The sequence below is a fragment of the Carassius carassius genome, chromosome 8 (genome assembly GCF_963082965.1).
Source record: "Carassius carassius chromosome 8, fCarCar2.1, whole genome shotgun sequence".
In the NCBI taxonomy this organism is placed as follows: domain Eukaryota; kingdom Metazoa; phylum Chordata; class Actinopteri; order Cypriniformes; family Cyprinidae; genus Carassius; species Carassius carassius.
Genome location: NC_081762.1, coordinates 1,511,454 through 1,537,377, shown reverse-complemented (window position 1 = coordinate 1,537,377; position 25,924 = coordinate 1,511,454). Strand labels below are relative to the sequence as shown.

General features: G+C 33.7%; 2 protein-coding genes across 2 annotated transcripts; both read left to right on the top strand.

Moving 5' to 3' along the window:
• Positions 1-453: 453 nt before the first annotated feature.
• Positions 454-9,895, top strand: LOC132144944 (sodium-dependent neutral amino acid transporter B(0)AT1-like). Its single transcript, XM_059555537.1, has 12 exons — positions 454-772; positions 1,956-2,096; positions 2,183-2,320; positions 3,679-3,860; positions 5,158-5,268; positions 5,345-5,457; positions 6,387-6,515; positions 6,708-6,864; positions 6,982-7,186; positions 7,424-7,583; positions 8,515-8,677; positions 9,071-9,895. The coding sequence occupies exons 1-12, from the start codon at positions 574-576 to the stop codon at positions 9,269-9,271; spliced, it is 1,899 nt and encodes a 632-aa protein (XP_059411520.1). The 5' UTR covers positions 454-573; the 3' UTR covers positions 9,272-9,895.
• Positions 9,896-11,743: 1,848 nt separating this feature from the next.
• On the top strand, positions 11,744-23,091 carry slc6a18 (solute carrier family 6 member 18). The gene is made up of 12 exons (XM_059555155.1): positions 11,744-11,904; positions 13,964-14,104; positions 14,979-15,116; positions 16,138-16,319; positions 17,268-17,378; positions 17,463-17,575; positions 17,685-17,813; positions 17,903-18,059; positions 18,899-19,103; positions 19,174-19,333; positions 20,409-20,571; positions 22,714-23,091. The coding sequence occupies exons 1-12, from the start codon at positions 11,772-11,774 to the stop codon at positions 22,918-22,920; spliced, it is 1,839 nt and encodes a 612-aa protein (XP_059411138.1). The 5' UTR covers positions 11,744-11,771; the 3' UTR covers positions 22,921-23,091.
• The last annotated feature ends 2,833 nt before the right edge of the window (positions 23,092-25,924 follow it).

Below are 25,924 nucleotides of genomic sequence, written 5' to 3'. Positions count from 1 at the left end.
TACAGCAAAATAACTAAAACTTTAACTAAAATAAAACAAAAAATAAAAAAAATAAAAATAAAAAACTCTAAATAAAAATAAAAAACTACAATAGTATATCGATGATACTAAAACAACACTAGGAATAAAGTAAACGTATTAACATGATTAAGTTTCAAACAGAGCATACAAAACATTTCTCTTTCACACATTAATAGAATGATTAAAATGTTATTTTATTTTAGCCATAGTTGTTTAGATTCACTTGATGCAATGAAATAAATAAAACTAAGACTAAAAACTTAAAGATGACAGAAACACACAAGAAGAAGAAGAAAAAATAAGCTAATTGAAAGTCTTTAAATGAAGCCTCCTGACAGGATCGCTTGAGTGAACATTACACATTAACCAGCATCAGCACAGCTCCGGCTGTCATCCAGCCGCTATCTTGCTGACAAAACACTTCAGACGTCCCGGGACGAGGGGCGAGGACTAAAGGTCTTTAATAACCAGATCCCCGTTACTATCAGCACATCTCACACTAACCTTAGAAGAGAAGCACAGTCCTGAAAAGAACCTGCCAGACGTGCAGACATGAAGCTGAAGCTCCCGAACCCGGGTCTGGACGAGCGGATCCCGTCTCACGCCGAGCTGGAGAAGCTGGAGCTGGAGGAGGCTGGAGATCGTCCACAGTGGGACAACAAAACCCAGTACATGCTGACCTGTGTGGGCTTCTGTGTGGGGCTGGGGAACGTCTGGAGGTTCCCGTATCTCTGCCAGAGCCACGGAGGAGGTGAGGAACACAGACAACACTCCTCGGACTCAAACCTGGAGACAGGTGCAACGATTCGAAGAAGGGAAATAAACTAAAGCTTCATTTCAGCTTAAATTACTTTTAAAGGGAAAACCAAGGGGTTTAAGTGCTTTTTATTCATCTCTTACGAATTATCCCTGTTAATGCCGAAACTCTTTGGTTACACTTTATTTTAAAGTTTACTTTTACAGTGTAATTATACATTTAAGTACCGAGTGATATTATGTACTTACTATATGGGTTAGGATTAGAGTTTGATTATGCATAAATAATAGTTATTAGCCTATAATAGTAACGAGGACACCTTAAAATAAAGTGTTGGCAAATATTTCAATAACTGTAATAAAAAAAAGAAGGAGTTAGAGGATGATCAAACTTGCTTTTTAATGTCAAATTAAACCAATTTGTGTGAGATTGACTTAAAAACGAACAGTTTTGAAGAAAAAAAAAGGGAAAAAAAGTTTGTCTAAGCAGTTTATGCAACCAGTGACTAGAGTAATTTGTGTTAATGAGTGATAAAGTTAATGTATAGCGATTAAATATTCCTGTGGTCATTTAATAACCTGAGAGAAGAAACGTCAAAAATCACTTATTCTGAGAAAAAACGTAAAATCTTAAATTTGAGGATTCTCTATATTTGTTATAAATGTATATAATTATATTATAATGCATTAAAATCTTATTAGAGCACATTTAAGTTGTGTTGGATAATAGAGCTTGCCAAATGCATAAATGTAAATACCAGATAAAAGAGTAAAATATTAATATTTAAAGGGTTAAATAAATAAAAAAAATACTTTTGCTGAGTCGACTAAAAGCATCTACTACGTGCATAAATAAACACATTTCTAAGCTGCTTTGTGCATGAGTGCATAAATGTCTAATTAAAATAATAATAAATAAATAAATACTTCTATTGTAGGTTGTTTTGGATTGAAGTGTCTTTTAAATGCATAAATGTAAAATTATAAATAAATAAATAATTTTCTATTCTAGGCTCCTTTGGATAAAAGTGCATAAATGTAACTAAAACGAAATATTACAATGTTGTACATTATACCTGCTAAATTCAAGAATGTATGTAAAAACTCAAACTTACCTAAAATGGATCAAACAATGGTTTTGCGGCTGATATGAGTGTGTTTCCTGCCGGCTGCTCCAGGAGCGTTCATGATCCCGTTCCTGATTCTCCTGGTTCTGGAGGGAGTCCCTCTTCTTCATCTGGAGTTTGCCATCGGTCAGAGACTGAGGAAGGGTAGCGTTGGCGTCTGGAGGTCCATCAACCCACACCTGACCGGCATCGGTGAGTCACAGAGCCATAAACGTCTGGGGAACGACCTTGACTCCTGTCTGCTGTTTGTAGAGCTTGACATCTGTGTGTTTTTGCAGGCATCGCCTCCATGCTGGCCTCCTTCATCGTGGGCATGTACTACAACACCATCATGGCTTGGGTCATGTGGTACTTCTTCAACTCTTTGCAGGATCCTTTACCCTGGAGTCAGTGTCCGGTGAATGCCAACAGGACAGGTATCGGACTTGCAACTGTTAAACAACATAGTAACACTTTACTTTAAAGCTTTATGCATGATGCATTATTAAAGCTAGTCATAATACATGTTATAATGCATTATATGTATGTGGCTAATGTTATAATGCATGATAATATTTGAAGATTCCTTGTTGCATCTGGAATCAGTTGTTTCGCATGTGTTTTAATGCATTATAATTTCTAAAAGTATATTGTGATGTCGTCATACAATGCATATAAAATCAAGACTTTAAGTGAAATAAAATATCAGATTAAAATCTTCAATGTAAAATTGCAAGTGCAGAAATAATATAAAAGCAATTGAGAAAAAACGGTAAATGTTAAAATGAGATGATATAGATACACATATATTAGATGAGAAACGTGTTGAATTAAAATAACATTACATGAAAACTTGGAAATGCTGATATAAAATAAAATATAAATGACATATAAACTTCTAAAATGATAGAAATGTTGATTGATTAGATGAAAAGATTAAAAGTTTAAATAAAATTAAGTATAAATATTAGAGGGAAACTTAATTGTTAAAATTAGGAATGTTGATATAAAATTAAATATAAATGTTAGATGAAAAAAATTAATCTTTGTTTTTGAATGTTAAGATACAATCTGACATAAAAAAAATATATAATAAAATAAATAGATGAAAAAATTAAATGTTAAAATTAAAAATGTTGAAGTAAAATGAAATATTAGATGAAAACCTAATCATTGAAATGTAGAAATGTTAATATATAAAAAATAAAACATAAACATTAGATGAAAACATGAACTGATTTAATTTCTAATATTAATGTTTAAGTTGAAAATACTAAAATTACTAAAAATGAAATAGAAATAAATAGAAAACAAAAACGAATAAGAAAACACATAAAAGCACATCAAATTACCAAAACTAAAATGAATACTAAAAAATATAAAAATAACAGATAATTCCAAATATTCAATTCTATAAAAAATAAAAACATTAAAATAAATTATAATAATTTGCATTCCTAATTAATGTGCCTGGGGCACGTTTTTTTATTATTCTTTAAGATTGGTCATAACTTTTTTAATTTAGTTATGAAAAGGTATATCTGTCTTATCTGTATTGAAAAAGTAAGTCGGATTTAACCCTTTGGTAACTGCTATTTGGTCAAACTAGTTCTTAGGACACAGTCTTAACGTTTATGCAATTAACCCCTGGTCTTATTATAAACATGAAGCATGTATTGTAAAGAAAAGTGCTGTAAGTTTCTCCACCTCTGAAAGGCAATGCTGCCGATGTCATTTAATCTAACGTGACTGTAATCCTGTTTCGAGTGTGTGACCGGAGCGTGTCTCTCCGCAGGTCTGGAGTCGGAGTGCGCTCGCAGTTCTCCGGTGGATTATTTCTGGTACAGAGAGACTCTGAACAGCTCTGCGGCGATCGAGGACTCTGGAGGTCTGCAGTGGTGGCTGGTTCTGTGTCTGTTCTGTGCCTGGACCGTCCTGTACGTCTGCTGCATCAGAGGCATCGAGACCACCGGGAAGGTGATGCACAAAACACACCTCATACTCACCAATACTAGCGATAGCTTCACAGCAGTCGAAACCTGTGGGGAAACGCATTACAAGTAACGCCAGTTATGTAATCAGATTACTTTTTCATCAAGTAACTAGTAATGCATTACTTTTTAATTTGCAAGAGAATATCTGAGTCACTTTTTCAAAAAAACAAACAAACAGTGATTTAGTATTCATCAAAATGAATTAAAACAGTGAAATGAAAACTCAAAATACGACGCAAACCTATTTAATCCCATTTTCTTTACTGCTGACCTTTGATGATCCCGTTCAACCGTACTAATACAAAAATGACTTTAGATAAACTGTGCTTCATTGTTTTGTTCTTTTTATTGCTGAAGAGTGTTGAACCTTCTTCTTCTGTAAAAGACGTGAATTAAGTTTTCCTTAAGGTTTATTCTTTACACTTTTTGGTGTGAAAGTGCTTTTACATTTGCTATAGATAGAACTTATTATATTTAAAAAATAATGCAAAAGTAACGTAACGCAGTACTTTCCATAAAAAGTAACTAAGTAATGTAATTAGTTACTTTTTAGGGAGTAACGCAACATTGTAATGCAGTACTTTTAAAGTAACTTTCCCCTACACTGATAAAAAGTTTCTGAACAGTAAGAATTTGAATGCTTTTTAAATAACTCTCTTCTGCTCACCAGGCCTGTATTTATTCGATACAAAGAACAGCATCAACTGTAAAATTGTGAAATATTTAGACTTTGTTTTTATTAAATGTAATTTATTCCTGCGATTTCAACGCTGAATTTTTAGCATCATTACTCCAGTCGCAATGTTCTTCAGAAATCATTATACTATTCCGATTTGCAGCTCAAAAAAAATTAATAAATAAATAAAATGTTGAAAACATAATGTTTCTTTGATGAATAGAAAGTTCAGAAGAGCAGTTTTTATCTAGGCTATAATGCATTTATAATGTCTTTATCGTCTCCTTTGATCAATTTAAAGCATCCTTTACAAATAAAAGTATTACTTTTATAGTTCTATTTAGCTTTACATTTTATTTATTACTTACTGTAGTAATTTTACTACAACTAATTTTAGCACTTCAACTTACAGTTAAGATTAACATAACTTGTACAAAACTTGGTAAGAACGCTACCTGTTTAAAACTGAATTGTTTCACAATCGATGAACTCTGCAGCAATGACATTTATTGAATTGAATTCATATTCTCGTCTGTAGAGCAGCTTTACAATCTGTACTGTATACAGCACTAACAGTGATGTGATGATCTCCTGCTGTCCTCAGGCCGTGTACATCACATCCACGTTACCGTACCTGGTCCTCACCATCTTCCTGATACGAGCGCTGACGCTGAAAGGCTCTGTGAACGGAATCAAGTTCCTCTTCACTCCAGACGTACGTTCAGCAGTTAATCCTGTGTGTGTGTGTGTGTGTGTGTGTGTGTCTCTGACGCGTCTCTTCCCTGTTGAAGGTGAACGAGCTGATGAACCCGACCACGTGGCTGGACGCTGGAGCTCAGGTGCTCTTCTCCTTCTCTTTGGCCTTCGGGGGACTCATCTCCTTCTCCAGCTACAACTCAGTCCAGTAAGTGATATAAACACACACTACACACCCAGGAGCCTGATGACAAGCTGCCTACTGAGGGAGGGCCATACTTCTGAATAATCTGCCCAAGAGGCAGCATGTAAATACTAAATAGGACAGGTCCTAAAACCGACCCCTGAGGGACACCCTGGCATACAGGTGTAGTCTGAGGACTATTAGTACCCAACTGAGAACATTCTGAAAGATAAGATTTAAACCAGTTCCACACAGTTGCAGATAGACTAATCTATCTATGTAGTCTGTCCAGTAATATGCTATGACATATCATATCGAATGCAGCATTAAGATGGCTTTAGTTTTTGGCTTTAGTTTATTTTAGTAGATTAACGCTTCAACTTTTTTTGGGGTTGATACTTCCCAAGGCTACATTTCAAGTTTTAATAACCCTGTTGTATATATTTAATATTGATAATTTAATTTATATTTGTTTCAGTTTTAGTAATTTTAGCACACCATCTTTTTTTGGTTAGTTTTTAGATATTTACTTTTAATTTATATTTGTTTTAGTTTTATTTTAAATGAATGTAGAACTTCAACTTGTACTTTATTTCAGTTAGCTGCCTATGCAGCATCTTTAATTCTTCTTTATTTTTTTTTTCATCTAATCTTTTTCCTCATTTCAGTTAACAAAACGCCAGTTAACTAGTTCATGTTTCCGTTAATTTTAATGCATATTTAGCATATAAACACATGCAATGGAAGAGTGCTTTACTCGCAAATGTTTCATGCATTGTAGTAATTAATTTTTTAATTATTAATATTTAATCAAGTTTTAGTCGCAAATTTGGATGGAAACATGGAAACAAGATGAATGCCTTAAAGCGTTTCCTATGTAGGCAGCTTACTAGGTTTTGGAAAAGCAACTTATATTGTACATATTTTGAATAAAATTATTATTTTTCCATCAGTAATAACTGCGAGCAGGATGCCGTCACCATATCCATCATCAACGGTCTGACCTCCGTCTACTCCGCCACAGTCATATACTCCATCATCGGCTTCAGAGCCACGGAGAACTATGACGCTTGTCTAGAGAGGTACGTCCTTACATACACTACTGTCTGTAAGATTAATCTCGATTAAGAAATTAATACTTTTATAAACGCATGATTCCACCGAAGAAAAAAAAAGCTACTTTAAATATGAAGAAGCTCTGAAAGACTGCAAGCTCTGAAGACTCCAGATGTTTGAATGGTAGTGTGACCTCATCGTATTAAACTTTCTGACAGTAACATCCTGACGCTGATGAACGTGTTTGATCTGCCGGAGGGAAACATCACGGAGAGCAACTACGACAGCGTTCTTCAGCATCTCAACAGCACAGCACCAGCCGTCTTTCAGGAGCTCCAGCTGAAGACCTGCGACATGCAGACGCTCCTCAGCGAGGTACGACAGAAACCACACATTGATTACTAATCTCCCACCCTTCACTAAATCACTCTGAGCTCCCAGAGTCTGAGTAAAGATCTCAAGATGAACAACTGCCCTGATGTTTGGTTTCAGGGAGTTGAGGGCACCGGTCTGGCCTTCATCGTCTTCACCGAGGCCATCACTAAGATGCCCATCTCTCCTCTGTGGTCGGTGCTGTTCTTCATCATGCTCTTCTGTCTGGGATTGTCCACTATGTTCGGGAACATCGAGGGAGTCGTGGTGCCTCTGCAGGACCTGAACCTGCTCCCAAAAAAATGGCCTAAAGAACTCTTTACTGGTAAATACATCAACCACAAACCTATCACAGCTGCAGTGTTTGGGGAACGCATTACAAGTAACGCAAGTTATGTAATCTGATTACTTTAAGTAACTATTAAAGTAACGCATTACTTTTTTAATTTAGATGGAAATTACAGTACTTTCCATAAAAAGGAGGTAACGCAATATTGTAATGCATTACTTTTAAAAGTAACTTTCCCCAACACTGATCAGCTGACCTGCTGATGTTTTTCAGGTCTGACGTGTGTTGTGTCCTTCGTGACGGCGCTCGTGTTCGTCCAGTCGTCTGGTAACTACTGGCTGGCTCTGTTCGATGGCTTTGCCGGCTCTATTCCTCTGCTGGTCATCGCTCTCTGCGAGATAATCGCTGTGGTTTACGTCTATGGGATTGACAGGTAAAAGCCAACTTGGACAACTTGCTAACATGCTAAAATGTTAATGTACTAAATCATGCTAGCAATATTCTAACAATGTGTTAGCAACATCATAATGCTAGCAACATTTTAACAGCATGCTAAAAATGCTAGCAACATGCTTAATCATGCTTAAAATATGCTAAAATGCTAGAAATGTGCTAAAGATGCTAGCAACATGCAATGTGCTAAATCATGTTAATATGCTAGCAAAATGCCAAAACATGTTAGGAAAGCACAAAATCATACTAGCAACATTTTAAAACTAACTAAAAATGTGCTAAACATGCTAAAACGAGCTATCAGGGTTAAGTAGCATAACATTAAAACATGCGAACAATTTGCTAACTCAAGCTAGCAACATGTTAAACATACTAGAAACGCGCTGACTTATGCTAGCAACATTGTAAAATGTTAAAAAATATATTTACAATGTGAAAACCCATGTTAGCAATGTGCTAAATCATGTTAACATGCTAAAACATGCTGGGAAAGCACAAAATCAAACTAGTAACATGTTAAAATACGCTAAAATGTGCTAAAATATGTTAGCAACAAGGTAACGTGTTAAATTATGTTAACAAAATTCAATATCATGGGTTAAAATGTTAGAAGCATGTTAAGTTATCAAATAACGCGCTTAAACGCTTTAGCGATGTGCCAAAACATATAATAATCATGTTAGTTCAAACTTTGAAACAAGGCTTTGTCAAGCCAACATCAAAGTTTGTTTACAGACTTTACTCATTTATTTCTTGTTATTATGCACATTGCTCACAGTTCCACTTCTAGTTCATGCAGTAGTTTAATGCAATAAACAGAAACAGCCTGTGTTTTGATAGACGCAATGGAAACTCCAGATGTTTTCAAGAGCTGAGAAGAAAAGTAAAGCTGTTCTCTGTCTATCCTCCAGGTTTAACAGTGACCTTGAGTTCATGGTGGGACACAAGCCCAATATCTTCTGGCAGTTCACATGGCGGTTCCTCAGTCCCATCATCCTCCTGGTCATTCTGATCTTCTACTTTGTCACTACAGTCAGCAAACAGCTGACCTACAACGTCTGGGACCCTGAATCAGTACGTATGGGGCTATATCTAGCATTAGCAAATTCAAAATGCATGTTTTTTACATTATTACTTTAAGCTTGTTTTATTTAAAAATAATAATATAGGAACTGAAAGATATGAAATCTAAATTTACTTAAAAGTGAAGTCACATTTACACAAAGAAGCTTGTTATAAAAACAAATAAATAATAAAAAATAGGTAATTGTGACTTTTTACCTTACAGTTTAATTTTTTTCTTGAAAATGGGGGGGGGGGGGGGGAGTCAGACTTGAGAGTTTAAACCTCAGAATCTTTAGAGGGGAAAAAAAGTGAAATGTGAGATAAAAATAAAATAGCGATTATTTTTATTGCATGGACTATTAAAATATGTGTGAAGACTAAGCTCATCTTCTGTGTGTACAGGATAACTTCCCCAGTCTTAAAGAGGTGAACTATCCCAGCTGGATCAGCGGGATCATCTTCATCCTAGCCGGCATTCCCAGTCTCAGTATCCCAGGAGTCGCCATCATCCGAGCTCTGTGGAGATGCTGCTCGAAGGACCAGGAGAAGAACGAAGAGCGCAGCATTTCCGGAAAAGAAACAAGTGGGAATACAATAGCGTAGACCGTACGGAGCGATGAGGCCACGACCAAAAGCTCACGCATATCAATCGAAATTACGTCAGGTATTGAACTCTGACATTTGTACTATATACACTCACAATATATATATATATTTGTGTAATAAACAATGATGGTTTTTCAATGTCTCTATCCACCTTATTTTGAAACGTGAAGCAAATTTTTGGCGCGAATGAAACCGGAAGCCGTGCATATTCCACTTAGAAATGATTAAAACCAGGTGGATAGAAAACAGATATAGATTCTCTACGTTTTATTAAAGAGTGTGTGTTATTGTCATCATTTCCCACAGGACACGCTGTATTTATTTCCCAGCGCTTACAGAACAGTTTGTCCTTAAGGTTTTACAGCGCTTATCTCTCAGTGTTGAATTAATAATTATCAGAAGCTGATATATTGTGCTCTCCTTGTTCTAATAGAGGCTTTTTGTGAACTTACAGTCAGGACACGCCGATAATCTACAGTTAGTTACTGTAATATCTTATCTAACACACACACACACACACACATGAAACAATACAATCAGTGCATGCTAATAAAGACGCTAATTGAGTTCTGAAGAAAGAGTTTCCCAAACCTGGTCTGGAATGCTCTTATTCTTATTTCTACACAACACCTACAACAATGCCGTAGTATAAGAACAATAAGACTTTGTTTAATTGTTCTTACGATTTTATCAATCTTGCTTAATTCAGATCATTTTGAGACAGGGATTCACAAACCTTTAACAAACAAACACTTTTGAGCTGAAAGCCTGAGATTTTAAGTTAATATTTCAGTAATTCACACGACATTTGTTTTTAGTAAAGGTTTTATTTTGATTGTTTTTCATTTTGAAATTATTTATTTTAACTCCTACATTTTAGTGAGTGTTATTTTGGTAGATTGTATTTTAAAAATATTGATATAATTTGTATGGTTTAATACATTTTTCGTAAGACTTCTGTTCTGATTTGTTTTTATTGCCACTGTATTCAATTAATTTTACATTTTGATTCAATAAATTTATAGTGTTTTATTTAGATATTTTTTTATTTCGATTTTTCTTTAATGTTACATTTTATGATTTAATACGTTTTTAGAAAGCGTTCTGTTTTGATTTATTTTAAATGTATTAAATTAATTTAATTGTACAATTTGTGTAAAAACATTTTTATACATTTTAAAATATTTTTCTTCCAATTTTACATTTACAGTGATTTATTTTATTTGTACTTTTATTTTAATTCCTCATTTTGGAATGAGTTTAATATAAAACCCAGGACATGTTTATGATAGCTTTACGGCAGTTATTGTTTATTTTTATGTAATAAAAAGTTATCTTTACACATTACTGTATCTTCTGATGTCTTAAATGTGTTCGCCGTAAACTGCATCCGCTCACAATCAGCAGCAGGTGGCGCTATGAGAACAACACCATTACATGCACACAGTCAGCAATTATTTTAACTTCACCAATTATTATGACAACATAATAAATAAATATAAAGTAAATTGAAGTAAATAAACAAAAACATTCCAAACCAATCTAAAAAATAATAATATAATTATATAATTATACATTAAAATATAATATAATATAATATAATATAATATAATATAATATAATATAATATAATATAATATAATATAATATAATATAATATAATATAATAATTTGTTCTCAAGGACTTTAAAACGTTTCTTTTTATATTATCTGTATTCGTTGTAGTTTTTAGTTTTGGTAATGTTATGTGCTTTTGTCATTGTTATTAGTTTTTGTTTTATATTTCTGTTTAGCTTTATTATTTCAGTTTTAGTACTTTTAATTCATTTTAGTGCTTCAACTTAAAACATTAATACTGGAAATGTTGCTTTGGCAACAAACTCAAATCAGTTTACGTTATTTAGTTTTTATATAAACATGTCTCGACTTTTCCAGAATCACAAACTTCTGCGCACTAGTGTAAACATACAGTACAGATGTCCGTCCATCTAACGAGTGTTGGGTCTGCTTCGATAGTAAAGATGATCATCGTCAGGCTGATAACACAAACCCTCGTTATCAGCGATTAAAACATCGAGATCTAAACAAGAGTAAAGCCGATGATGTCATCACTAGTGGCCGGCCCACACACAATCACACATTTCCTCTAAAACAGTGCATCTGAGTTTAATGACAAACCAGAGCCATGCTTTCAGAATTATTTACTAGCTGTGCCCACATTATGATTGTCTCTCTGCCTGTCAATTACGAGAAAGGACTTTGTTTTTAGGTGAATGATATAAAAATGTAATGAGGACTATAAAATATTACAGCAGTGACACGCAGGCAACCTTTGCATCTTGGTTTTTATAGTGAAAACACAGATTTAGGAAGTAGTTACACATTAAACAGCTCTAAAACTGCATTTTCAAGCAATGCATAAATTATCCGCCCTGTTTATAGTTAGTTGTGCGAGTACATAACCCAGCTGTGGTGCGCTCGGACACATCACATCAGGATGGACACAGCCAGCGAGCAGGAACGGCCCAAATGGGACAATAAGGTCCAGTATCTGCTGACGTGCATCGGATTCGCCGTGGGACTCGGGAACGTCTGGAGATTCCCGTACCTCTGCCAGATCTACGGAGGAGGTGACTGGATTATTACTGAAAAATGATGCAGAAGATGATGAGGATTTGAGCGGTTTTAGATCAGCTTCTACGCTGAGAAATATTCAGTGTAGGATTTACTTCAAAACTATTTATGATGGTAAATCTGACAATAATTACAAACAAATGGCATTGAATTATAAGTAAAATTTTGAAGTAGAAAGAATGAAATTTGATTTTCTCATAAAACATCCACCAATAACCTCAGAAAAATTCTGTATATATATATATATAAAACATTATATTTTTTGATGTTATATATATTTATATTATTTTACACGTTTAATTTATTCCTGTTAACACTCGAAGACTAATAAAATAACATAAAAATAACTAAAATTAACGTAATAGTTTGACACTTACAATAAGCTCTGATTTATTAACACTAGTTGATGCATTGACTTACAACAAGGAATATATTTATTTACAGCACTTTCATTTTACATTAGTTAATAATAACACGACATGACAAAACACAAATAACATTAATATTAATAAACGCTGTATTGTTCATTGTTAGGTCTAATAATGCATTTAACTTAACCATTTCTGTAAAGTGTTGTAGAAAATACTTTATGATTGCTGTTGAAAGTAATTAAATTTCCTTCATGAAAGTTTATGAAGTCATTAAATAATAAATCAACTTCTTCCTGGAGCTTTTAAATAATAAATTAAGTTATAATTATATTAAGTAGGCAATTATTAAATCGATTAAAATAAATGCTCAAGTCATTTCAATATTATCTATACAACTTGTTTGCAATTTGAACTGTATTCATAAAATTCAATGCCAGGTTTATGACACAACTACATCAGCAAGAGGAAACACATCTTTCCATAAAAAGTAACTAAGTAACACAATAAGTTAATTTTATTATTGAGTAACGCAATATTGTAATGCATTACTTTCCATAAAAAGTAACATTGTACTGAACAACGCATTATTGTCAGTGAACTACTTTCCATAAAAAGGAACAATGTAACAATTTACTTTTTATTGAGTAACGCAATACTTTAATGCATTAATTGCATATTTAATACTGTATTGCATTACTTTCCATAAAAACTAACAATGTAACACAGTAAGTCACTTTTTTTATTGAACAAGTTACTTTTTATTATTAGTTACTTTTTTCTTTTTGCGCAAAACACAATACTGTATTGAGTTACTTTTTATTAGTTACTTTTTTCTTATTGCACAAAACGCAATACTGTATTGCATTACTTTCCATAAAAAGTAACAATGTAACACAATAAGTTACTTTTTATTGAATAATTTACTTTTTATTGAATACCGAAATACTGTATTCAAATATGTTCCATAAAAAGTAACAATGTAACACAATAAGTTACTTTTTAATTGAATTAATTACTTTTTTACTGAATAACGAATACTGTATTGAATTACTGTCCATAAAAAGTAACAATGTAACGCAATAAGTTACTTTTTTATTGAATAACGAAATACTGTATTGCATTACTTTCCATAAAAAGTAACAATGTAACACAATAAGTTACTTTTTATTGAATAATTTACTTTTTATTGAATACCGAAATACTGTATTCAAATACGTTCCATAAAAAGTAACAATGTAACACAATAAGTTACTTTTTATTGAATAATTTACTTTTTATTGAATACCGAAATACTGTATTCAAATACGTTCCATAAAAAGTAACAATGTAACACAATAAGTTACTTTTTAATTGAATTACTTTTTTACTGAATAATGCAATACTGTATTGAATTACTGTCCATAAAAAGTAACAATGTAACGCAATAAGTAACTTTTTTACTGAATAACGCAATACTGTATTGAATTACTGTCCATAAAAAGTAACAATGTAACACAATAAGTTACTTTTTCTACTGAATAACGCAATACTGTATTGAATTACTGTCCATAAAAAGTAACAATGTAACACAATAAGTTACTTTAAAAAAAAACTCAATAATGTATTGCTTTACTTTCCATAAAAAGTAACTTTCCAGTTTTTGAACCGTCAGATCTGGAGGTTGTTGTGTTGTTGTGTGTGTCAGGTGCGTTCCTGATCCCGTACCTGATCGCACTGGTCTTCGAGGGGCTGCCGCTGCTGTATCTGGAGCTGGCCATCGGTCAGAGTCTGAGGAAGGGCAGCATCGGCGTCTGGCACTCCATCTCTCCTCTGCTGGGTGGAGTCGGTGAGTGAAACACACTCTTCTGCACGTTACTCACATACACTGACATCTGCAGAATGTTTCCAGAAACAACCATAAAACTAAAAAGTTCCTAAGCTAACTTCGATGATGGCTTGACAAAGCCTTGTTTGAAATAACTAACTAACTAGTTTCACTTTTAAAAATTTTACTTGAAGTCATGTTATTAAAATGTTCTAGAACATTGCTAAAATATAGAGATAGCAAGTTGCTATCATGATTTAACATACATCTTAAGATGTTTTAGCACATTGTTAACAAGATTAATATGTTGCTGACATGATTAGCATGTTGTTAGTATTATGTTGTTAACATGATTAGCATTTTGTTAACAGGTTGCTAGCATGTTTTAGCACACTGTTAACACGATAAACATGTAGCCATATTGTTAACATGATTAGCATACTGCTAGCATGTTTTAACACATTTTTAACATGATTAACATGTTGCTGGCATGATTTGCATGTTGTGAACATGATTAGAATATTGTTATTTAACATTTTAATTTAATATGTTGATAGCGTTTTGCTAACATGATTTAACACATTGCTGGCATGTTTTAACATGATTCATATTTTGCAAGCATGATTTAGCATCAATGTGACTTTCACTTGTAGTTTTGATAGGTCCGGCTTTGCCAAGCCAACATCCTAACATCAGCAGCTTTGTTTTTACAGATGTGAAACATGCTGAATTTTATCTGAACAGATAAACATGGCTTTTATTCTCTGGTTGTTCTGTGATTTTCCTTGACTGAATGCTTGATGTGTTGTCAGATTGTGTTCTTGCATTTCAAGTCTTTATGAGCTCATAAAAGCATTGTTGGGTTATTACCGTATGATTGCGCTTGTGTTGGCAGGCGTGGCGTCGATGATCATCTCGTTGCTGGTGGGTTTGTTTTATAACACCATCCTGGCCTGGGTTCTCTGGTACTTCTTCCACTCGTTTCAGGAGCCACTGCCCTGGAGTCAATGCCCCATCAACGAGAACCGCACCGGTACTGAGAGAAAAACACACCAGGAACACTACAGAACAAATACAACATCTCAGTCCATTTGGACATTTCTTTCATCACAATCAAGCTTGTTTTTTGTAAGGTGCCCATAAATGCAATATATTGAAAATTAAGCGAAGGATGAGGTTCAGACAGGAAGTGATAAAAATTCGGAATACTGTAAATCATAAAATGTAAGAAGAGAGCGTGAAAGAGAGAGAGAAAGAAATAGAAGAGCAATTCTTACAAAACCTGTCAAGGCCTGTCAGCATGTCTCAGTTGTAATTTATCATCAAAAAATAAATACAATTTAATATAAATAAAATAAAATAAACACACATACATATAAATAAAGGAATACAAATATAGTAAATAAAATAACTACCAAAATATGAATAAAAAGAAAATAAATACAAATATAAATGTAGATTAAAATTAAAGAAAAATGCAAAAGCAAACTAATTAATAACATCTATAAAAGTACAAAGCAAATAAAAATAAAAATATACATACATTAAAAAAATGAAAATAAATACATAAATAGAAAATAAATAAATACAAATATAAATGCAATAAAATTAGGAATGCATATAGTTATAGTTTAAGATATACTTTATATAATATTCATAAATTATATATATATATATATTTATTTATTTATAAATTAAACATACATATAAATAAATAAATTAATACATACAAATATATTAAATAAAATAATATAGTAAATAAAATAAAGACATAAATATGAATAAAACAAACATAAATTTACATTAAAAGTAAAGAAAAATGCAAAGAAATACAATCTAAAAACGCTAATAAAAATAATGATAAAATAAATTTTTAAACAAACAATTAAATAGGAATACATAAATAAATTCACCAAATAAATCCATTAAAAAGTAAATTTAAATGTAAGTATATGAAGTTCTTACATTAAGAATAAACATATAATATAACACTATTTGCTGATATCAGTTTTTTTCATGTGTCTGAGGTGTTGACCTGGGCCCGTGTGTTACAGGTTATGTGCAGGAGTGTGTCGCCAGCACACCGGTCAACTACTTCTGGTACAGACAGACACTGAACATCACACCGGACATCGAGCAGAGCGGCTCGCTGCAGTGGAGGCTCGTCGTGTGTCTGGCCTCGGCCTGGAGCATCGTCTACATCTGCTTCATACGGGGCATCGAGACCATCGGCAAGGTGAGCCCAACCGTCCCAAAAACACCAGCCTTTACTGAGCTGTATCATGGGTTATGTGGGTTATTGTGTTGGTAGTTAACCCTGCATTTGAAATATGATTAAAAAATTAAAATAAAAATGTATTATTATTTTATACAATTCATAACTTAAAACTGTTAACTGTATCTAACCAGAAACTTCTCATTATAAGTGAATGTTAAAAAATATCAAAAGTTTTGAATGTTACCGTGTTATTACTGCATTTCATCCTTTTTAATAAATGTAAGAAATTCTTTGAAATTTGAAATTGCACATGAACTAGAGCAATATGTAAAAAACTAAAAACAACCATATTTTAGTCAATACTGATGAGAAATTTTATTTGGATATATAATTGTATGAAATTTATAAGAACACATAATCTGAGAATTATTAACCCCTTTGGAACGAATGGAGTTAAATTAAAAATCTTTCTAAGATCTGAATTTTTACACCATTGCTCTAAACCAAATTTATGAAACCTACATATTTATTTCAAAAAAAAAAAAAAACCAATACTCAAAGATTTAAAACAAGATTAAATAATTTTACTTGCATAAAGTGTTTTAAAGTGATCAGTTTTTCATTTAATCTATTAGATAGATATTCATGTTTATCAACAAAATTCAGTCCAGAAGTATAAGAGACATAGGGGAAAGGCTAAATATATTTTAAAATGTTTTTTGACACTAATATAACTTCATAGACTATTTTACAGAAGGTATTTTCTGACACTAATGGTGCCCCATACAAACCCGGGTCAAAAATGACCCGAACATGAAACACGTTATATCTCTGAAAGAATAACAGTAAAAAATCTGGGAAAAATAAACAATGTGTATTTTGAGGATCTTCACGCATTTTCAGAGTTTCATTCTCTTTCTAAAAACTATGCATTGTTTAGAAGTGTTTCTCTGGACTGTGTTGCAGGCCGTGTATGTGACGGCCACATTTCCATATCTGGTGTTGACCATCTTTCTGGTGAGGGCACTTACTCTGCCAGGGGCCACAGACGGGCTTCGGTACCTCTTCACTCCAGATGTGAGCTTCTCTCACACACACACACACACACACACACACACACACACACACACACACACTTGACGTGTGATCTGGTCTCTGCAGTGGACGCTGCTGATGGATCCTCAGGTGTGGCTGGATGCTGCGACCCAGATCTTCTTCTCTCTGTCTCTAGCGTTCGGGGGACTCATCGCCTTCTCCAGCTACAACCCCAAAAAGTACAACCTGACAAGAAAACAAATCAATGATACCAATGATTCTTACATTTCACATAAAGGCAAAAGTGTGCAAACATGTGTGGACCTGACTGTGTCTGTGGTTCTTCAGGAATGACTGTGAACGGGACACTCTGGTTGTTGGGCTCATTAACAGCGCCACATCTCTCTACGCTTCCATTCCCATCTTCGCCATCCTGGGCTTCAAAGCCACCAGCAACTTCAACTCCTGCATTGACAGGTGAAGCATAGCAAACTCAAGCTTGAACACACACACACATACACACACACTGTAATGAGAGGCTTTAATGGTGTTTCCTTCCTCTGCAGTAACATCCTGGATCTGACCAACGCTTTCGACGTCAATGAAAGAAACATCACAAAGGAGAACTATGAGAGCTGGTTAACATATCTGAACACAACCGATCCGGACAAGGTGTCCAGTCTGAGCCTCAAACCCTGCGAGCTCCAGAGCTTTCTGGACCAGGTAAAGCATTGCTCACTAAATCATCAACAACAGAACAGAAAATCAATCATAAAACAGCTCAGATTCTCTTTCTACACCGTTATATTTATTCATTTGGCTTGCAAACTCCTTCAGAATAGGAAACTGAGATGCATTTTATTTTTCAGGATGATTAGAAAGTTCAAAAGAACAGCATTCGTTTACAATAGGAATCTTTTGTATCAATATACATTTCTTCACTTTTCATCAATTTAATGCAGCATTGATGAATAAAAGTATTAATTTCAGTGCGTATCACGGTCTTGAAGATTTAAAATAATAATATATATAAAAAAAATAATAATAATGTTAAATTACTTTAAAAAAATACTTTGAAGTGAACATTTCAAAATACAAAAAAAGCAAAAAACAAATGTAAATAAAAAGTTGATAAAAATATAAAAAATAAATATTATAAAATAAAATAATTAAATGTAATTAAAATTAAAAATATAAATTAATTTTTTTTATTAAAAAGATAAAAATAAAACAAACAAATAATACAAAAAATGCTAAATTAACATCCACTCAAAACAAAAGGGTGGTGGTCTTAAAAGTACTTAAACATAAATAAAATAATGAATAAATAATTATAAAATAAAAAATAAATCTAAATTACAAATTAAAGTTTAATAAACAAATAAATAATACTTTTACTAAAAACAAAACTATATATATATATATATATATATAAATTTAGAATAAAAATTCTAAATGAACTACAATTATATACAAGACAGGGCTTTGTTTCTTAAAACTAGGAGCTCTAATTAAAGCTGATCGTGTGCTCTGGATGAATCTGATGGCTCTCTCTTACCCAGAGTGCTTCAGGAACGGGGCTGGCGTTCATCGTGTTCACGGAGGCTGTGATCGAGATGCCAGGGTCACAGGTGTGGGCCGTGCTCTTCTTCGTCATGCTCTTCAGTCTGGGTCTGTCCTCGATGTTCGGTAATCTGGAGGGAGTCCTGACGCCGCTGCTGGACCTGCACCTGGTGCCCAGCTGGATGCCCAAAGAGCTCTTCACAGGTGAACACACACACCATCCACAGGTGCACACGAGCGCGTCTCGAGCGCTAACCACGAGCTCTCCGTGCAGGTCTGATCTGTGTGCTGAACTTCCTGGTGGCCCTGATCTTCACGCTGGGATCTGGCAACTACTGGCTGGAGATCTTCAACAGTTATGTGGGCTCCATCCCACTCCTCGTCATCGCCTTCTGCGAGATCATCGGCGTCGTCTTCTTCTACGGGATGAACCGGTTAGTGAACTCACGCATTACCACACAGACTGACAGATGAAACACAATAGAAGCTGTTCATCTGAGCAGGGTTTAGGAGCTCATACATATATCAATAAAAAAAATAATAATAATAATTTAACAATTTTGTGATTTAAATGAAATCACAAAAAATTTTTAACCAAAAGTAATTTTCAAATAAAAAAAAACACTTAAATGTTAAAAAAACGCTGAATGTTAAAATGAAATGAATCATTTTAAAACATTAATAATCCAAATAAAACACACTTACAATGAAACCATTAAAATGTAAAATTAAAATACCAAACACCAAAAAATTATAAAAAAGCAAAATTAAATTAATCTTAAAATACAAAAACAAAAGATTGCTAAAATTAAATTATAGATGTTTAATTAATATGAATAATAAAATAAAATGTAAAATTTAAATAAACAATTTTAAAAACGAATTAAAACACTTGCTAAAAATGAATTAAATCATTAAAAATATATATATTTAAAAAATAAAATAAACACTCAAAATGCAATATATTTCAATAAAAAAACCAAAGTATAAAAATATGTAAAAAAAAAAATATATATATATATATATAATTAAAACAAATATCAAAGTAAAAGAAACGTAAACATAAAAAAGACATATATATATATATATGTATATATATATATATATATATATATATATATATAAACACTACACGTAAAAAATAAAGGTGTTTCACATTCCATAAAGAACCTTTATCGTCTGAAGAACTTTTTTTTTGTTCTTCAGATCATTAAAAGGTAAGAAAGAGATGTTTCTTTAAAGAACCTTTTACTGAATGGTTCTTCAATGCCATCCCTGAACAATGAAATCATAAAATTCCATATTTAAACAAAACTTTCTACAAATTGAATAAAGAAAAAAAAATTAAAAAAGCACTAAAGTTTAAATCATGTCACGTTTCTCTGCATGTCACATGAGCATTCTGATATATTATTGAAATATGAAATTAACATCTTCAACTTTGGCTGACAAAAGAAGTTTGGGAATGAGTATGAGACGGTACATCGAGAGAGATGACTTGTGTTTCAGGTTCAGTGATGATATCGAGAGCATGACGGGCCGCCGGCCGAACCTGTTCTGGCGTGTGTGCTGGATGGGCATCAGTCCCATCATGCTCCTGGTGGTTCTGGTGGCATACATCGTGGTCCAGGTCCAGAAACACCCCACATATCCTGCCTGGAACCCAGAATACGTGAGTCTGAAGCACATCCACACACAACACAACCATCCCTACAGTATCACTGTTATTGATCATAAGTTTTCATACCCCTTGCAAAATGTGCGTTATAACATGTTATTGTTTAATTAGTACAGACCTGAATAAGATATATATATATATATATATATATATAAACTTTACATTTAGTCCAAAAGAGAAAATAATAGTTGAATTTATAAAAAAAAAATGATCTTGTTCATTAGTGACTCTTAATACTGAGTTGTTAGCTGAATGATCCACAGCTGTGTGTTTGTGTTTGGTGATAGTTCTTCATGAGTCCCTTGTTTGTCCTGAACAGTTAACTGTCTGCTGTTCTTCAGAAAAATACTTAAGGTCCCACAAATATTTTGGTTTTCCAGCATTTTTGTATATTTGAACCCTTCCCAGCAGTGACTGTATGATTTTGAGATCCATCTTTTCACACTGAGACACTCAAACACAACTATTACGGAAGGTTCAAACACTCACCGATGCTCCATAAGGAGAAACCATGCATTAAAGGGTCATTCCACCCGTGGAGACATGAATGTGTATTGAAAGTGGGTCATATATGTAGTAGAATAGTATCATTTTTTTTTTTATTTTGGTCCTTCTGGGCCTATAAAAGGCAGAAAATAACTTTTTAGAGCTTGTGGACTGTAGACAACAATCCCCATAGTGCATTGCAATGCTCAGCTCCGCAGGCCACTCCCACTACTCCGCCCATCAATGTGGATTATAGTTGAGCTCTCCTCTACGCTACCGATTGTAAATTATTTGCACAATTTGTTGTGAAGAGTTATTTTGCGACCCAATTAATGTTTTTGTGACAAAATGGTGTGCACTTGCATAGTACCGGGATGTTGTTCAAGAACAAGGAAAAGTATTCACAGATTCCCGAAAGATACAGACTTGTGCAAAAAGTGGCTACGGGCTAACGTTATCAATAACCCTAAGTTCGGTGAGGACACAACACTTGAAGCACTAAAAAATCAGACGGTGTGCAGTTTAAATTTCAAGCCCGAAGATTATGCGCCTAACCCCCTAGGATTGAAGAGACCCGCGCTTTTGAAAAACGCAATTCCTTCAGTATTTTCCTTGCCAGACGATGACGACGAAAAGCCAGGAACGTCGGGAACCACCAGCTCTAGCAGCACTAAACGCATTTGCCTGGAGATAATGTTATTTCTGACTAGACTCTATTAGCAGCTAGTGGCTACTGAGAACACACACTGACATAGTCGTCTGCTGTAAAGAAACACATCTCCTATGATTTTTCTGTTTACGAACTAAATATCTTGTATGTTTTGCTCGCTTGTTGTTTTAATGTGTCTGCCTCAGTAACTAACGTTACACTTGTCAAGAAATGAGTAAGTAAAGTTAGTATGTAACGTAATAATGTAACGTTAGACACTTAGCTAAAAGTTATATATAAGTTTGCTATTATCGATGTAAATCAACCATGTTTTACTGTGTTAGTTTGACGCTTTTCATGTTTTTTTAGCTGCTCGTCGCTGTACTGTGGCTCATAAAGGTAGCCACGAACATCCGTTTCTAACATAACTTTGTCTAAATCAAAATCCTCCCCAATGCATCCGTCTGAAAAATCAGTATTTTCCTCCAAGTTTCTCCCGGTGAAATCAAACGCACGGGCACTGGTCTGTGATAGGTCTGTTAGCGCATTAGGTACAACCCCCTATGGGCAGGTTTGAAAGGATGGGAACTTGTGCTTGTAGTCTTTACAGAAATCCACCCTTTTTACACTTCCTCCTACAATGACGTCAAATGACGATTTTTGCGTCATTGTAGGAGGAAGTGAAAAAAGGTAAATAGTGGATTTCTCTCGTCTCAGGGGAAAATGAGAGAATGTTGCACAACCATTCAATAGTATGACTGGTTTTCTAACAATGGACCTCTTAATGCAAATGGGTGGAGTGACCCTTTAAGAGCCGGGGTGTGAAAACTTTTGAACAGAACGGAGATGTAGTCTATTCGTCAAATTTTGCATATCATATATTTTGATTTAGTACTGCCCTTCAGAGGCTACAGAAGATTCTTACGTATTTCCCAAAAGACCAAATAAGTTAAATGTACCCCGATCTTCAAATTCATAATGCTGTGTTCGTGATGGTGCAGGAAAACTTCCCGGAGTCGGAGGTGAAGCCGTACTCGAACTGGGTGTTTGCCATCTGTGTGCTGCTGAGCACCGCTCCTGTTCTCTCCATCCCCATCGTGGCTGTTTACAGACTGATCCGACGGCAAACACGGCCACAGACCGGAAGCAGTCTCCCAAACCCCTACGACAACCAGGCCTTCAGCACCGAGAGCTTCAAAGCGCTCTAGAGACTCTTCCCATCATTCCCTGCGGGACTTTAATTCATATCCAACATTTCCTTCAGGAAGAAGGATCTGAACTCTTAAACTTTTACTTTAACTTTACATGCTTTTTATTACTAAAAATGTTTTTTTTTGTTGTTGTTCTTAAACTAGGAGGATAAAAAGCAAAATAAACAATAATAATAATAATAATGACCATTTGAAAGGAACATCTTCAGAAAGAATCTGAACTCTGAAATGTATTATGACTTTACTGCATCTTTACATTATTTAAATTAAGAAAAACAAAAATATCATTGAAATTTAAATTTTTGTTCTTAGAATAGCAGAAAAGGCAGATGTTTTTCCTCGTTCAATTAATTAATTACTACCAGAACAAAACTTTAAATTATATTTTTAATTAAATGTTTAATAAATAATATAAATTATATTCTAAATTAAATGTATATTGTATGATTAAATTCTATTTTATAATTAAATTATAGACTACCAGTTAAAAGTTTTTGAACAGTACGATTGTTAATGTTTTTTTTAAGTTTCTTCAAGCATATAATTTTTGATCCAAAATAATTTTTTACTATTTACTAAAAATATTTTTACTATTTAAAATGTCTGTTTTCTGTGTGAATCTGTGTGAAAGTGTAATGTATTTCTGTGATGCTCCGCTGTATTTTCAGCATCATTCCTCCAGTCTTCAGTGTCACATGATCTTCAGAAATCAGAATAATATGATGATTTACTGCTCAAGAAACATTTCTGATTATTATTAATATTATTATAAATATTTAAAACAGTTGAGTAATTATTTTTAGTATTCTTTGATGAATAGAAAGATCCAAATATCAGCATTTATCTGAAATAAAAAGCTATTGTAACAATATACACTATTCCAAGCTTGATATATATATATAGGTTGGGATTATAGAAATAATACTTTTATTTAGCAAGGTAGCATTACATTGATCAACAGTGATGATAAAGACATTTATTAAAATATTTATATTTCAGATAAATGCTATTCTTCTAACCTTTCTATTCATCAAAGAAACCTTGAAAACTCTGTTCTTAACATATACTGGTATATATATATATATATATTAATGTCTTTTAATATTTTTCAACTGCATTTAAGTGTAATTTGTGTTGATTTGACAGTAGCAGGAGAGATTCTAGGTCAGATCAATATTTGACTCTCACTGTAAGACAAACCTCTTTAACATTATATTTTAGCAGACTTTCCTCACCTGGTCACACATTACAGATGTCAGTGAATTTCCGAGGACTGACAGGAGTGAGAGAAACTGGCCTGAGCCGTGTTTTGCTCACTGATCACGTTCTCTTACTGGCAGATGAGATTTAGTTAGTCAGTAACCAGAATAACCAGCACAAGTATTTACAGCAGCGTTAAACACAGTCATAATGTGACTGAACACTGAACATCAGGTGTCCTGACAGAACTGACCATCAACTCATTCACCACTGGAAAAACGTCATGTTCGTTAATCAATATTAGATTATAAAAATAAAATGGCTATTTTTACAAATCTGCATTGTTTGAGTCTTGCATGTAAATAGTACAAAAGCACAATAAATCACAGCTCAACCAACATTTAATATAAATAAGATTTATATACAAACACATTTATTGTGTATATGATATATAAATATATAGAGAGAGATGGATAAAGATTTTCTATAATTTTTATATTTCATGCCTTTTTAACTAAAATATCTTATTTAAAAGTATTTAAATATGTTTAAAATTAGTTGTAATTACTCTGACAAATATGACAAAATGTTAGAGACAGACAGACAAACAAACAAACAGACAGATAGACATTCAGACAAACAGACAGACAGATATACAGTCAGACAGATATTCAGATAGACAGTCAAACAGATAGATAGACAGACAGACAGACAGACAAACAAACAAACAGATAGACATTCAGACAAACAGACAGACAGATAGACAGTCAGACAAACAGACAGATAGACATTCAGACAAACAGACAGACAGATATACAGTCAGATAGATATTCAGATATACAGTCAGACAGATAGACAGACAGACAAACAGACAGATAGACAGTCAGACAAACAGTCAGACAGACAGATAGATAGACAGTCAGACAAACAGTCAGACAGACAGATAGATAGACAGTCAGACAAACAGACAGATATACAGTCAGACAAACAGACAGACAGACAGACAGACATTCAGATAGACAGACAGACAGACAAACAAACAGATAGACATTTAGACAAACAGACAGATAGACATTCAGACAAACAGTCAGACAGATAGACAGACAGACAATCAGATAGTCTGATAGACAGACAGATAGACAGACAGACAGACAGACAGACAAACAAACAGATAGACATTCAGACAAACAGACAGATATACAGTCAGAAAAACAGATAGACATTCAGACAAACAGACAGACAGATATACAGTCAGACAGATATTCAGATATACAGTCAGACAGATATACAGATAGACAGTCAAACAGACAGATAGACAGTCAGACAAACAGACAGACAGATAGACAGTCAGACAAACAGACACACAGATAGACAGTCAGACAAACAGACAGACAGATAGACAGTCAGACAGACATAGTCAGACAGATATTCAGATAGTCAGACAGATATACAGTCAGACAAACAGACAGACATTCAGACAAACAGACAGACAGATATACAGTCAGACAGATATTCAGATATACAGTCAGACAGATATACAGATAGACAGTCAAACAGACAGATAGACAGTCAGACAAACAGACAGACAGATAGACAGTCAGACAAACAGACACACAGATAGACAGTCAGACAAACAGACAGACAGATAGACAGTCAGACAGACATAGTCAGACAGATATTCAGATAGTCAGACAGATATACAGTCAGACAAACAGACAGACATTCAGACAAACAGACAGACAGATATACAGTCAGACAGATATTCAGATATACAGTCAGACAGATATACAGATAGACAGTC